At 39.9% G+C, this 14,352-nt stretch overlaps 1 protein-coding gene across 2 annotated transcripts in view; it reads right to left on the reverse strand.

Moving 5' to 3' along the window:
• The window catches only part of TMTC2 (transmembrane O-mannosyltransferase targeting cadherins 2), a 366,556-nt gene that overhangs the window by 29,562 nt on the left and 322,642 nt on the right, over positions 1-14,352 (reverse strand). For both annotated transcript variants that reach the window (XM_037885700.2, XM_043547034.1), the window contains exons 10-11: positions 12,384-12,498; positions 2,035-2,098 (exon numbers count right to left, since the gene is read on the reverse strand). In XM_037885700.2, the coding sequence (XP_037741628.1) occupies positions 2,035-2,098; positions 12,384-12,498 (179 nt within the window). The remainder of the gene's footprint in view (positions 1-2,034; positions 2,099-12,383; positions 12,499-14,352) is intronic.

The following is a 14,352-nucleotide window of genomic DNA, read 5'->3' on the forward strand; positions in this document are numbered from 1 at the left end:
AAGTCAACCCTGGTGACCCCATTCAAACAGCATTACAACTCACTTTGGGGTCCCAACCCACTGTTTCAGAACCACTGCCCTAGATTACTTTCCTCTACATCAGAGCTGAGGAATGCTGGCAGGGCAGTGTTTGGAAAGCTTTCACTGTTGTTCCTCTGTGGATAAATAGTTCCTTCATCAGGACTGCATGACATTAAATCCACAAATTGTTTAAAGCTGGAGTCTTAAGGTCACGTACAAATTGTTGCACATATGCAACATAGCTCATTAAATTATTTGCATAAAGTATTATTTGCATAACCCCTTTTTCTCCTTTCACCCCTCCAGAATTATTTGGCAGTAAATGGTTGAAAATGAAGATGGTTACTCAAATTAAACTGAAAAGATTACATGCTTTTAATTTCTTTCCCTTCCTAAGTAAATGATCTGAGTTCCCGCATGCTGCCACTCCCCTTTAAAATAAACCTCCAGAAGTTACCTGAAGAGAGAATGGAAGTTATTCTGATGATGAAGCACCATATCACTGGAATAAAGCCAGTGCTCAGTGGAATACCTTTGATACGCTACCCTCAAACTGTACTGTAGTCTCCAAATTTCAGATGCCTATAGAAATAGACAGCAGATTTCTAAAAGACCTTTTGAGAGTAAAATGAGTAACTGAAAATTGAAGAATGGTGGTTGTACCAACTGTGTACCATTTGAGTTGCTTTCCAACATTTAAGATGTCCATAGTCAAAGAAAGTATTAGGACTTCTTAGAAGCATGCAGAAAATTCTTCAGTTCCCCAAATGGAAACTAACAAAGTGGGTATGAAAGAAACAAAGAATGGAATATGGAAAGCTGTCATTGCTACAGAGAGTTGGCTAAGGATTTTTGGGTATTTAAACTATACGTTTCATAATTTTAGATAATTTGGTTTATTTTATGTATTTTTACTTTTGAGTCTGAATTTTCCTCAATTGCATTTTTTGTGTGTGTGAGAATTTTGTTGATGTTGTTTTATTCTAAAGTTACTGAAATATATTTTCAATAAGAGCTCAAGGTATTTTGTCTGGGAATATGCTTTCTAGGTTTACTTCATTATATAGCCCCAAGTGTTAAACATCTTGGGTGAGATCCTGGCCACAGTGATGTCAATGGGTGTTTTATCATTGACTTCAGGATTTCACATCTTGTTTCTAAATTGGAAAGGAAATCACATAAAATCTAAAATATGGGGTAAGTAACTGACAAAAAGAAAAAGCTGTCATTACTTTTATTTTTTTATTGAGTGTGAATTAATTCGTGCAGTCCTTATTCCACATGAGTGATGCTTATCAGAACATTCTAAAGAAATAATTATCATCAAGTTTGGTGACGGTAGAAACAGGCTTTTTTTTTTTTTTTTTTTTTAAAAAGAGCTGTGGATAAACATGTGCATGTCCCCCTCCAGCCTCCTCCATCCCTCCGCTGCCCCTCCCCACCCCCACTCCTTTCTACCTTCTCTTCAAAGTAAAAAGAAGTAGTTACTTTGCCTATAGTGCATAACAGTATGAGGTTATATCTGAGATAATAGCAACTTTGGGATTGTATAAGAACAAAACTTTCATTACAGATGAAAAGGCTGAAAATTATTTAAAATTTCTTATCTAGTATCTGGAACGCTGACAAGCTTTCCAGTCTCTGATGAAAAAGTCTGGCATTAGGACAACTCCAGAAATCTAACACATTTGACTTTGCGTAAGTAAATCTAAGCCCGCCCCCACCGCTGCTCCAACTAATTTAAAACATAGTAGTAACATTCTACTTGTTTTTGGAACTTTATACCGAGAAGAATGAAAAAAAATCATAGTGATTAGTTTGACAAATGAAAAGCTTTATTTGACGTCTACTACTATCTAATTATTCATTAAAAGCATTCACAAATACAGGCTCAGAGATCTAACACTCCTATGATTAGTTTCTCCTCAAAGTACCACAGGATCCAACACATCGGAGTTCATCATTTTGAATAGCGCATGCCATAAAGGGAAAAAAAACCAAACAAACACTTACATTAGGTCTTAATCCTGCTGCCATTTCATAATACTTCTCTGCTGCTTCATTGAGACTGGCTTGTCTATTGGTGCAGGGGAAAAAAATAAAACTACACTTAGTTTTTCTTAGGTAAACATGGAAAGTGTGCAGATGGACAACTGTATTTGCTTCCACCATTTTAAAATATCCTATTACCAAATACCAATATAAATATTATTTTTATAGCTCTGAATATCAGTTCTCTATAATGAAATGCTCTTTTTAGTCTTATTCACATTTTAGTTATAATAGGATTTCAGTGTACATTGCAAAGAAATACAGTGGGCCAGATACAGTAGATCAGCTGATGCAAGTTTATGGCCCTTTGCCAGGTTACACCAGCTGAAGATCTGGTACAATATTTATAAAATTAGCCATACCTTCAAGTATTATATATGTCAAAGTTTGGGTTGTAACATAAAGCAACTCATGTCTTTATTCCCTACAGAGAACACTGTCTTAAGGAAGCTGGCATATGCACAAAACCAACCAAACAAACTGAAGGGATGCCAGGTAGGTTACATCTTCCAACACTATTAATATTTTGGTTATTACAATCCTTAAACCAAACAGAAGGACAAGTAGTATGGCTTCCTGTACCAGGAGGTAGTTAAAAAGGAGCCCATGTGTCTTATCTGTAGACTTCTCACTCTTGACAGGCGTCTGTTGGCATGTTTGCCTGTTAGGGGACTAAAGATGCATTCTTTGTTAAGTTCATATTCTTATCCTGTGGCACATTGTCTTGCAGCTTTTAGAGGATGGAAGAGATGGGGAAAAATGATAACAAAACTCAGATTTCATCATTTTTTCCAGATTTCCAGAACACTTGTAAGTATCATTTCCAGAACACTTGGATTTGCAGGTTTTACCTATGAGGTTTTTTTAAACTGTTTATTGTTCAGGGATCATAGATTGCAGATGCTAAACCTCCATTCGACTTTCCACTGGAGTTTTGAAAATTAACCACACAATGTGCTATCGGCAATTCATTCCAATCAATGCATTTTGATCAACAGTTATTGGTCTTTGGAGTAATATGGAGGAAGGAAAATCTTTTTGAAGTTTCACATACTTTTCAAGCAAGTTGAAATCATTTCCTGACAAGCAGTTTGCCACAGGAAACCCAGTTTATACCCATCAACTGTTTTAAATTACTCTGCACATTTATCAGGTCAGTGGTTGAGTGGTTAGAAGTGAGTCTAAAAATATTCGTTTAGCACACTTCTGAAACATTCCTGCTGTTTTAGTCAAAGGGTGGCACTTACAATTCCTGAGCAAAAAGCTAAATTTCACAACTTAGTAAAAGACAAGTAAAATTGAATGTGTCAGGTAGCTTTTATTTCACAGAAGGTCAGGAAATACAACAATCCTAAATGCAGCAAATTTCTGTACAATGTGCCTTGCCCAGGAGGCAAGGAAAGAATTGCTTGCATATGAACATGGAATGGATTGAAATTCATGCCCCCTCTAGCCAATTGGAAATACATTACTCTCTTTTCTTCCTCAAATATATCTTGAAACATGGACCATTAATTTTCAAGTTGAAGTCAATGTGAATTTATAGTTCCTTATTAAAAATTGGTTTTTATAAATGTATTCAATCCATACTAATCTTGTGAGGAAAATGCAAGTTCTATTATTGGGGCATTCATAAACAGTTCCTTCAGCTAAGGTAGAGTAGAGTTCTGATTCACATGCTCACTGGAAATCTAAACTAGAATTCATTATGTTAAGCCCTGGAATCGTTTCCCCTTGAGAAAAATAAAAGACATGGAGGTAGGAAATTGCAGTAACCCTATGCCACTAAGCAGCAAATGGCTCTGGATCAGTGTCAAACAATGGAAGGTTTCCACTGGAGGAAGCATAATTTAGAGAAAAATTAGATATCACAGTGATAAGAATAAAATACAAGTAAGGAAAAGGAAGCCAGGAGAAACTGGGGAACAGCTAGAGAAGAAAGACTGCTTTCAATCATTATGAACTACATCCTAGGCTTTCCATGGTGCTGACCTTGAAAGCAGACCTGACTTCTGCTGCTTGACTCCTAATGCTTAAGTACAAATATCTGCTCCCTTTCACAACTTAATTTGCTGTCTGGCATTTAGATCCTGGTCAGAAGCAGCCCTTAAACTGAGCCTCTAGACCAGTGATACTCAGGAGATGCAAGTGGCTCTTTAATGTGTCTCCTGCGGCTCTTTGCAGCACTTGATATTAAAACACTGTGCGATTTAATTAATGTAATTTGGCTCCTGAACCACTGAGGTCTGAGTAGCACTGCTCTAAACCCACGGACTCTTATCCTTATGAATGTCTCATAGACTCACAGACTCAGACTTTAACACCAGAAGGGACCATCATGATTATCTAGTCTGACCTCCTGAACATTGCAGGCCACAGAGTGTCATTTACCCACTCCTGAAATAGACTCCTAACCTCTGGCTCTGTTACTGAAGTCCTCAAATCATGATTTAAAGACTTAAGTCACAGAGCATCCACTATTTACACTAGTTCAAACCATCAAGTCACCCGCATGCCATGCTGCAGACGAGGTGAAAAACCTCCAGGGTTCCTGCCAATCTAACCTGGGGGAAATTCCTTCCTGACTCCTAATAGGGCGATCAGTTAGAGCCTGACCATTTGGGCAAAACCCACCAGACACACACCTGGGAAAGAGTTACCTGTAGTAACTCAGAGCCCTCCCCATGTAGCGTCAGTTGACCATCTGTGATATCTCACAGTTGGACTTGACTAAATATGACTCGTAAGTTCCATGGACACCCAAATAAAAGATAAACAATTCAAGGCTGATTCATTTAAATTATTAGGATGCTAATCAACCCTTAAAGTAAAAAAAAAAAAAATTAATTTGTCAATAAAGTGGTGACTACATTATACTTGTCTAGACGTGCAAATATTTCAGTGGGAAGAAGGATTGTCAACCTATGTCCACTTGGCATCTGCTGTGTTATAAAGCCCTGAATTGAAAGCTCCTGGTGTTAAGTGAGAATCTGGCATCTGCCCGGCCAAAGAAAAATGGGAACTTCTATATAAGGAAAAATAATCTAGAAAGCCAGAATTTGGCACCAAGTCTTAATTCTTAAATGAAACTTTTGGTGCCATAATAAAATCATGATCAGACAGTAAACATTTCAACCTTCATCCTATTTTTATTTATGTCACACAATCATCCTCCATTATAAACCCCTGTTTTCAGTTTCTTATAACTTTGCCAAACTTTAACTATTTGGGCTAAATTTTTCATGCTGAGCATCAGGCCTCAGGCTGAAGTTTGTTTCAGACACACAGGCCCAAAATCGGAAAGGTGCAGAAGACCTACAACTCACATTGACTCGCAAAGGCCCTGAACCTGGAATGAGCCTCAGATAGGCCCACCTGTGTCACTGAAATCAAGAAACCCTACCTATTACAGAGTTCATTGCAAGTACAGGGTCTTTGTTAGGAAATATCCAATTGGCTGTTAAATCGGTACTAGCTGTTCTCTAACTCTAAGGCCTGCAATCTAACTTGCTTTATTAATATTAAGGAATAAACAGCATTTCTCTATGATTAGTCTATTTCAGAAAAGCTAAATGATAAATTGTATTTCTGTAAATATTTGAGTTTACATTAATATATTTCAATAAAACAACATAGTAGTCAAAGAAATATACAAGATAAGCATGACAGATCAATATTTGAGTTTAGGCAATTAGAAGTAAACTGAATTTCCTAATTTTGTATTGACATGAGTGATAACATTTTCAAATCCTGCTTTCCTTGCTGACCAGAGTCATCCCACTGAAGTAGTGGGACTGTCTGAGCAAACCACGCCAAGCCAAAAGGATTTGCTCCTGTTATCAGTACAAAGAGTAACTTTGTTAATTATTTAAATACCACCTATTCCTGTTATGTAGGAAAGTTTATATTGTAAGAGGAATGAATGTGGATGTTTGTAGTTAAACATTTATTCTATTCTGAGTTAATGTTTGTGGGAAAAGGGTGCAAGAAAAGTTGCTCACTAAAATAATACACACTTTAAATGCACAAGCTACTAAAAAATTTTAAATAGTGTTTGTAGTCATGTGGGTCCCAAGGTGGTTAGAAAGACCAGGTGGTTGAAGTAATATCTTTTATTCAACCAACTTCTCTTGGTGAAAATTCAAAGTCCAATAAAAGATATTTCTTCACCCACCTTGTCTCTCTAAAACAGTGGTGGGCAACCTGTGGCCCGCCAGGGTAATCTGCTGGTGGGCTGCCAGACAGTTTGTTTACATTTGCATGGCTGCTCGCAGCTCCCGGTGGCCACGGTTCACTGTTCCTGGGCAATGGGAGCTGCAGGAAGCGGTGTGGGCTGCAGGGACGTGCTGGCCATGGCTTCCCGTAGCTCCCATTGGCCGGGAACGGTGAATCACAGCCGCTGGAAGCTATGAGTGGCCATGCAAATGTAAAACTGTCTGGTGGCCCGCCAGCGGATTACCCTGAAGGGCTGCATGCTTTATATTTTATATTTTTTATTTTTATATTTTTGGCTTTACAAAAACCGGACTTTACCTCAAAAATCATATTGCTATCATGTATTGCTGTTATAACCTTCCTGTCATTTTGAACCTCTTGTTCTACATCCAGGCCAACACAAATCCTGTTGTTTTTTAATAAAGAATTTATTTTAAATCCATTTCTTCTTCTATGTAACCACAGCTACAAAGGTCATCCCCTGCCTGGTTAACACCTCTAATCTAACATTTTCCGCCTCACAATCCTCCAGTCCATCTAACATCTAAAATAATCTCTCTCACTTGACAATCAGTCTGCACAACTCCTCTGTGCCACTCCATTGACTACCATTGCCTACTATACTGTTTAAAATTCTCAGCTTTGCTTTCAAGGAAGCATCCGCTTACCTCTCTGTTCTGGTTTGTTGTTGCATCCCACCTTGCCACCTTTAATGCTCTGTTTATAACCATTCACTTCCTTTTCTTTTCACCCATATCGCTACACCCTCTTTCCCTCTAATCCAACTGCCTGGAACCATCTCAGTTCTCTGTCATTCAAATTCATCCTGAAAACCCACCTCCTCCAAAAATCCCACAAACACTTTGGGATGGATTTGGAGCTGCTACAATAACTTATGAATATATATTCTGATAGTCTGATTGTTATTTGTTGTTTACTGTAGACAAATATTGAGTGAATTCACTAGCAGGATTGTCAGGAAATGTAGGCAGGAAGGAGGCAACAGACCAGCTAACAACCTCTCAGCAAACACCCAGGACTACTGACTTTAATGTTGCTGCCCAGACTCCTGCTGAGCCAGCCAAACCAGTTTAACCAGATTCAGAAAACAGCAGGACTTGGGACTAGACTTTGACACACTCCAGAGAAAGGGAGAGAGAAAGTGAACCCAGAGTGTTGTAGTCTGGGACCCAGTCTAAGGCCATGTCTACAATGCAATCTTTGGTCAATGCAAGTTACGTTGCCATACAACCACCAACATTTGTATATCACTTGGGTGTGTGCATATATGACTACTTGAATCAGCCCTGTGCTTACTTACTGGAAATGCTTGTCTCGATGCAAATTGTGGTGAACCATAGGTAGGTATCCCAGAGTGCCACATGCTGCCATCCGTCATAATGACTTTTGGGAAATTTTTGCAATGTTTTGTTGGATAGGCACGACTCATCCAGGAATCAAGTTCCCAGCATGCAACTTTCTCCATCCCATAATGCCAAGCACATCCCATAATTTTTACACCATTTTTAAAAAATCCCACAAACCCGTGTAGCACTTTTCAGTATCTGCCAGCTCTGACAAAAGCACAGAGCCTGCAGAACTCTGCACTATTCTCATGAACGTTGCAAACACAGGTTGCACAAAGCTCCTGTATTTCCAGACCTGCAGGCAGTACCATAACAACAAAGGACATTCGTTTCTTCAAGGACAGTTTGCTGAGGAACATAGTGAAAAACTATTCAAGGTTGTTGTTGGTGTTCATGGAGCAGCTGCAGATGTTGGAGTGCTGCTTCAGGGCATGAGAAATAAGCACTGACTGGTGAGATTGCACCGTAATGGAGATATGGGATGACAAGTAGAGGGTGCAGAACTTTTGGATGTGAAAGGCCACATTCCTGAATCTGTGTTCGGAGTTCACCCAAGCACAGGGACACCAGAATGAGAGCTGCACTGAGAGTAAAGAAGTGCGTGGTGATGGCACTCTGGAAGCCTGGAACACCAGATTGCCACCAGTCAGCGGGAAATACTTATGGAGTTGGAATATCCACAGTAGGGGCTGTTGTCATTCAAGTGTGCAGGGCTCCTGCTACCCAGGGCTTTGACTCTCGGCAATGTGACACAGTGGATGGATTTACAGCAATGGGGTTCCTGAACCGTTGTTGGGCACTAGCCCACCTTCCCACAGAGTACATCAACAAAAAAGGCTACTTTTCTATGGTGCATGACACACACATCTTTAAGAATACAGGTCTGTTCAGAAAGCTGCAAGGAGGAACATTCTTTTCCAATTGGCAGATTACACTGGCAATACAGAAATGCCAACAGCGATTCTGGGGGACCCAGCTTCCCCCTGGCTTATGAAGCTGCATGCTGGCCACCTCGACTACATCAGGGAAATAATCAACAGTGGGCACAGCAGGTGCAGAATGACTGTTAAATGTGGTTTTGATAAACTGAAGGGATGCTGGAGGTGTTTACTCACTAGATTGGATCTCTATGAGAAAAATATCCCAATAGTTGCCTGTTCTGTCCTGAATAATATCTGTGAGGCAAAGGGGGAAAAGCTGCCACCAGGATGGAGGTGGAGTGGCTGTCTGCTGACTTAGAACAGCCAGACACAAGGGTCATTACAAGACCCCAGTATGAAGCTATGCAGCTGACGAAGGCTTTAGAAGAGCACTAATGGCAATCCATAGTAATGTTCTATGCTGGCATGTTCTCTGGTCCTGGAGCTTTGGGTGTTGCTAAGAATTGTGTAGTGCTTGCTGTACATTAATACATGTGACTAAGTAATTTCCTGATGCTATGAATTATGTGGTGCTTGTTGTACATTTACAAGTACTGTTTGCTTTGAGTAACACTCAACTATTGCATTCTGCAATATGTGTTGTAAACTAATAAAGATAGTTTTATTCTCCAAAAATAGAATTTTGTTCAGTGGGAAAAAAAGTGCAGAAAAACAACATGCAAAAAACCCGCAGGCAATGTAATGCAAACTTTTAACAAATTTAGCAAACATTTCTGTCCATTTCAGTGCACAAATGTAGTCCACTGGGGCTACACATACGTCAACTGTGGTTCTCACAAGTCAGCGTATGTGAAGCTGTGGTTCTTCTTGCTGTCCTGTGGCCTGGAGTGGTAAGGGCAAGGATGCGACCCATGATAACACTTGGTATGCTGGGGGTGGGGGAATAGCAACCATGGACGAATAATGGAAGGGAGTTTTGAAACTTATCTTTCCCTTTCTGCTTATTGACACTTCATCTTTGGAACGCCTTGGCACAGCACTGCTCTCCAGTCCTGCCATGGTGAGCATGGCCTGCCAGGAATGGGGTGAGGGAAGGATTTTCTGTTGTATGTGAAACAATACAATTTTGGTCCCTATTCCATGGGTAAAAGTAGAGGGCAACGGCACCAACTACTGGCATTATTTTCCACATGAGGTGATAGTTTTAGATTATCATTTAATCTTGAGGGTAACAAAGGCACTGAGTACACAGCTGCTACTGGTGTCTCAAAGCTGCTCAGGCCTGTATGCTGCTAGTCTGTTTACTGCAATGGTGCCAGCTGAACTCATTCTGAAGCGACATGGGAAATTATCTATCACAGAGAAAGAAATAAGGCAGCGATCCCTAAAAACATTGATAAAGGATTGCAAAGTATCTCCATGAAAGTTTCATCAAATTTCATCAGGAGGATACAAGGGACATCCCTATGTTCATGAACAAACTGTCCTGCATGGCCCCTTGCCAAATCCAACATGGAATGAAAAGCAGATGCCAACTCGACTTCTGTTTGTTATACACCTACTCTTTTGTCTTGTTAGCTTGGCTGGTAGGACTGGCTAGAGTGTGATGGAGTCTCAAACAGATCCTGGCTTGTGGCATGGCTGCAGCCTCCCACCACATCTTCCTACCTCTCCTCCTCCTCGGTATCCATACTGCTGGGGTGCTGGTGGGATATCTGCCAAGTATGGCATGCAGCTTGTTGTAAAAGCAGCAGAACTGCAGGACACAATTAGATCTATTATTGGCCTCCCTGGCCTTGCACTATCCCAGGCAAAGTTCCTTTAATTTCACATGGCACTGCTGCTGATCCCTGTTATATCCCTTTGCCCTCACCCCGATGCAATATGTTCATAGTTGTCCATGTTTCTGTGGCTGGCCCATAGCTGTGCTTGCATTGCCTCTTCTTTCCACATGCTCAGGAGACCAAAATCTCCTGTCTTCTCCTGGCAGGAGCGCATCTACTGTGTGGAGCCAGCGTGGTTGGTTGGGTAGCTGCACGCAACAAGGAAGACTGCGAGGTGTGCTTGCCAAGGAAAAGGCATCAGAAAAAGGCATTTCAAAAACTTCGGGGAGGGCTTCCAGTGTCCGTGACCCCATGGCAATGGAGTCTACTATACTCACACTGCGTTGACCCCAATGTGTCAATCTTGGCTCCATGCCATTCAGGGAGGTGGTTTTACTGCTTGCTGTAATAGGGCACTTATGTCAGCCAGAGACAAATTTGAGTGTTGACACAAGGTGACTTATGTTGACCTAACTTTGTAGTGTAGACCAGGCCTAAGAGTAGGAGAATAGCATGATTTTACCCCAGGGTAGTAAAGGGCAAGGTCAAACCTGATGGGGGTACATTCAGAGATGCCATGAAGGGATCAGAAGTGCAGCTAGCCCTATAAGGGTGACAACACTAACCCACCTTGATGATATACCATTGCCCCTCAGCATCATACCTTCACTTTAAAGACAAAACCAACACTCCATTTTATAGTGAACCCCGTCATCTATATGCCTAACTTCCTAGGCTTGTGTTCTTCACTAATCTAATGTTTAGATGAATGACTCTGGGTATGCCCATTCCTAAGGAGGATTAAATGTTAGAAAGTGAGCATGCAAACAGAAGGATCCTTAAAACTATCCATGTTGGTGCAAGTATTTGGGATAATATTTAATGGATGAACAATTGTACCATTTGTCTTGATTTTCTTTACTGATCTACAAGAACTGAGTCCATCTCTTTTGAGCAATCTTTTAAAGGCATTTTGGGGCTTATTTCAAAATCTTGCTATAGGAACCTTCAGTTCAGTTTGGAAAGTAGGTCACTCAACTAAGAACTTATTCTGTCTTCTTTTACAAACCATTTTGTTTATTTTGTATTTGTGGATGTTAAAATTATAAAGAGTAAAGCAAGAGAAGTCTATTAAGATAACGGTTCTAATGACTATTCTGTGCTAATTGAATGTATTTACTCAAAACCACTTCTATTATTTTTGTACCTTATTTACAGTATATTTTCTAAAGCAAGATATAGGCTAATCCAAACCATTTTTGTTCAGTCATTGTTCTTCCTTTTAAGTACATAAGAAGCATAATCATTATACAGTTATCCTAGAAATAAAGCCCGGAGACTAATACAGTAATGCGGGCTTAATGTAATTGTTTAGGTAGAAGCTCAAAGTTGCTGAAAGTCAAGGTGCATTGGTTTTAAACGGAAGGACAAGCCCTCTAAAATTTCAGATAGCAGAACAAAATTAAATATAAGACTGCCTCTGAATCAAGGGGTTCTGATAATATCATTAATCACTCCTGTATTTCTCAAAGTCTCCATACCCTTGAGACCGATATTTAGACTTCTAATCAGCTTTCTACTCCCTAATGATATTTATATAATATTCTTTGGTATTTCCAATACTCTCACGTTACAGTCAGAGCAGTAGAGTTCCATTCTCTTATTTATGGACTATTTTTGAGACTCAAGTCTTTAAAAATAATTTAAAAGGAAATTTTCCTGAAAATACTGTACGAAAAGATGATATATTGTTCTCATATACAACCAAAGAGGATTACAAGCTTGTGAAATACAGAAATTTCCAAGGTAGTGAATAAGGAGTGTAAAATATAGAAAAGTTACAAATAGACTCTGCTAGAGTCTGCAAAACTTTCACTCCATTTTTTCTTCCTTATTAGGTATAACAAAGCTTTCAAAAGGGTATTTGGTTAAAAAAAACTTGCTGTAAGCAAATACTGCAGAGTTTGGGGTTGGGGGAAAAGAGAAATCAAGAAAACCAAATAAGAATAAGGTGGAGAACTAACCTGAGCATATGGGCTGCATTGAAGACAACATCAAACTCTGTATTGTCCAGCTCAGCTGCCTTCTTTGCCATTTCAGCTGCTTCTATCAGGCGGGATTCTTCTAGGAGAAACTGACCTGCATGGAGGATATGTATGTTAGCTCAAAGGGGAAGAAGCAAACAGTATGTTGGACAGTGACAACCTGAAAATCAGACACCATAGACTCAAAAGGAAATATGTTTTGGAAGGAGACAAAATTGTATGGAGGGTGTTTTTTGTATTGTTACCAGTACAATAGCAGAAGATGCTGTAAATTATAGCTATAGCACATCTATCTAGATGCCCTTCTTTGATTAGGTGAGATCTATATGGGTTTCCATACAGTCAATTCAATATATCTTCACCATCCTATGTTTAAGAAACAATACATTTATGATAAACCAAAAAATCTAAACTCTAAAACAGGGCTACCACTCTTTAATGCATTCTGTTGTGCATTGTGCCTGACTTTGAAGCACATACACCACAACACAAGCCAACTATACATAATCTTTCATACCAAAGTCTTCATCTTCATCTATCCAATTTCTCATTCTTCACTGTATGCAGTTCTTATAGCCATGTCAGTCCCAGGATATTAAAGAGACAAGGTGAGTGAGGTAATAACTTTTATTAGACTAATTTCTGTTGGTGAGAGAGACAAGCTTTTGAGCTTCCACAGAGTTCTTTAGGTTGCCTGAAGCTTGAAAGCTTGTCGCTTTCACCAACAGAAGTTGGTGCAATAAAAGATATTACCACACCAACCTTTTCTCTCTGATTCTTTATTCACATTACTATAATTGCTTTGAAACCAGTTACACTGATGAAAATAAAGTGTAAATGAAAGAAGAATTTTTAATACTAAATGAGTAAAAAACATCAACATGGCTATAGCCATTATATACAAATTCATTAGAGTATACAGATTCACAGTATACATTCATAGTGCACACTTTTTTAGTTGTAAAACTGCCCAACAGTTCTGAAAGTTTTGAACTAAACATAAAGTACAAGGGGAGAAAAACATAACACTCAGATATTGTTGGAAATAGAGAAAAATATTTATACATAGGCGTTTCAGTCCTGATCAAATGTTTTCATCCTGAAGACAACACTGAAAATGGGGAAGAAAAATGCTGAAACACTTTCAGTGATCTGCTCTGGAGAGAAGTTTTAGTGAACAAAAAAAAAATTCCATGCTTTACAGGCTGTTCTGTACTTCAATATGCCAAAATAAATAGTAAAACTGCAGGCAGATACTATGGGTAACAAAAAAGCTATAACAGGAGAGTCCGGACGCAGGGGGTGAAGCTTGGTAAAGTGGGGGTTTGGTTGTGGGTGGTTTGGTGCGGAGGGGGTGAGGCTCAGCAGAGAAGTCTGGGTATGAGCAGGTCTGGATGCACAGGAGCTGGGCGCACAGGTAACCTCTCCCCCCACGGTTGAGGAGTGATGGGGGCAGGAACTTGGGTCTAGAGGGTGCAGTTTCCTGCAGCCAGGGGAGATTTCTAGGGGTGGGCTTGACCTGGTCCCTGAAGGGGAAGAGGAAGTCCTGTACTCCCCAGTCTCTCCAGAGCCAGTTAGAAGCCACCGGCCGGGGTGTACCCAACCCCTCCCTCTCCATGGTTATTTGCATCTCTGCTAGCTTCTTCGGACCCCTGAAACAACGCACCCATGCTGCGAGAGAGGGGCACGTGACTGCTCTTGAGGCTTTCCTTTGCTTCCCCATCAGAAAGTCATTTTCCTGCAGGGAAGCAATGAAATCTGTGGGGGGACATAAATTCTGCATGTGCGCTATGGTGCAGAATTCCTCCAGAAGTAATTATTTATAAACCTCCAATATCGTATACCCATGTTTTACAAGCATATGCTAATAGTGCTGTACAAATAACTGAATATTCAGTTCAGGTGCAGGTCTGAAAAAATGAAAAAAAATCATTATGGGTCAACCCAA

This window comes from Chelonia mydas, chromosome 1, assembly GCF_015237465.2.
Source record: "Chelonia mydas isolate rCheMyd1 chromosome 1, rCheMyd1.pri.v2, whole genome shotgun sequence".
Lineage (NCBI taxonomy): Eukaryota > Metazoa > Chordata > Testudines > Cheloniidae > Chelonia > Chelonia mydas.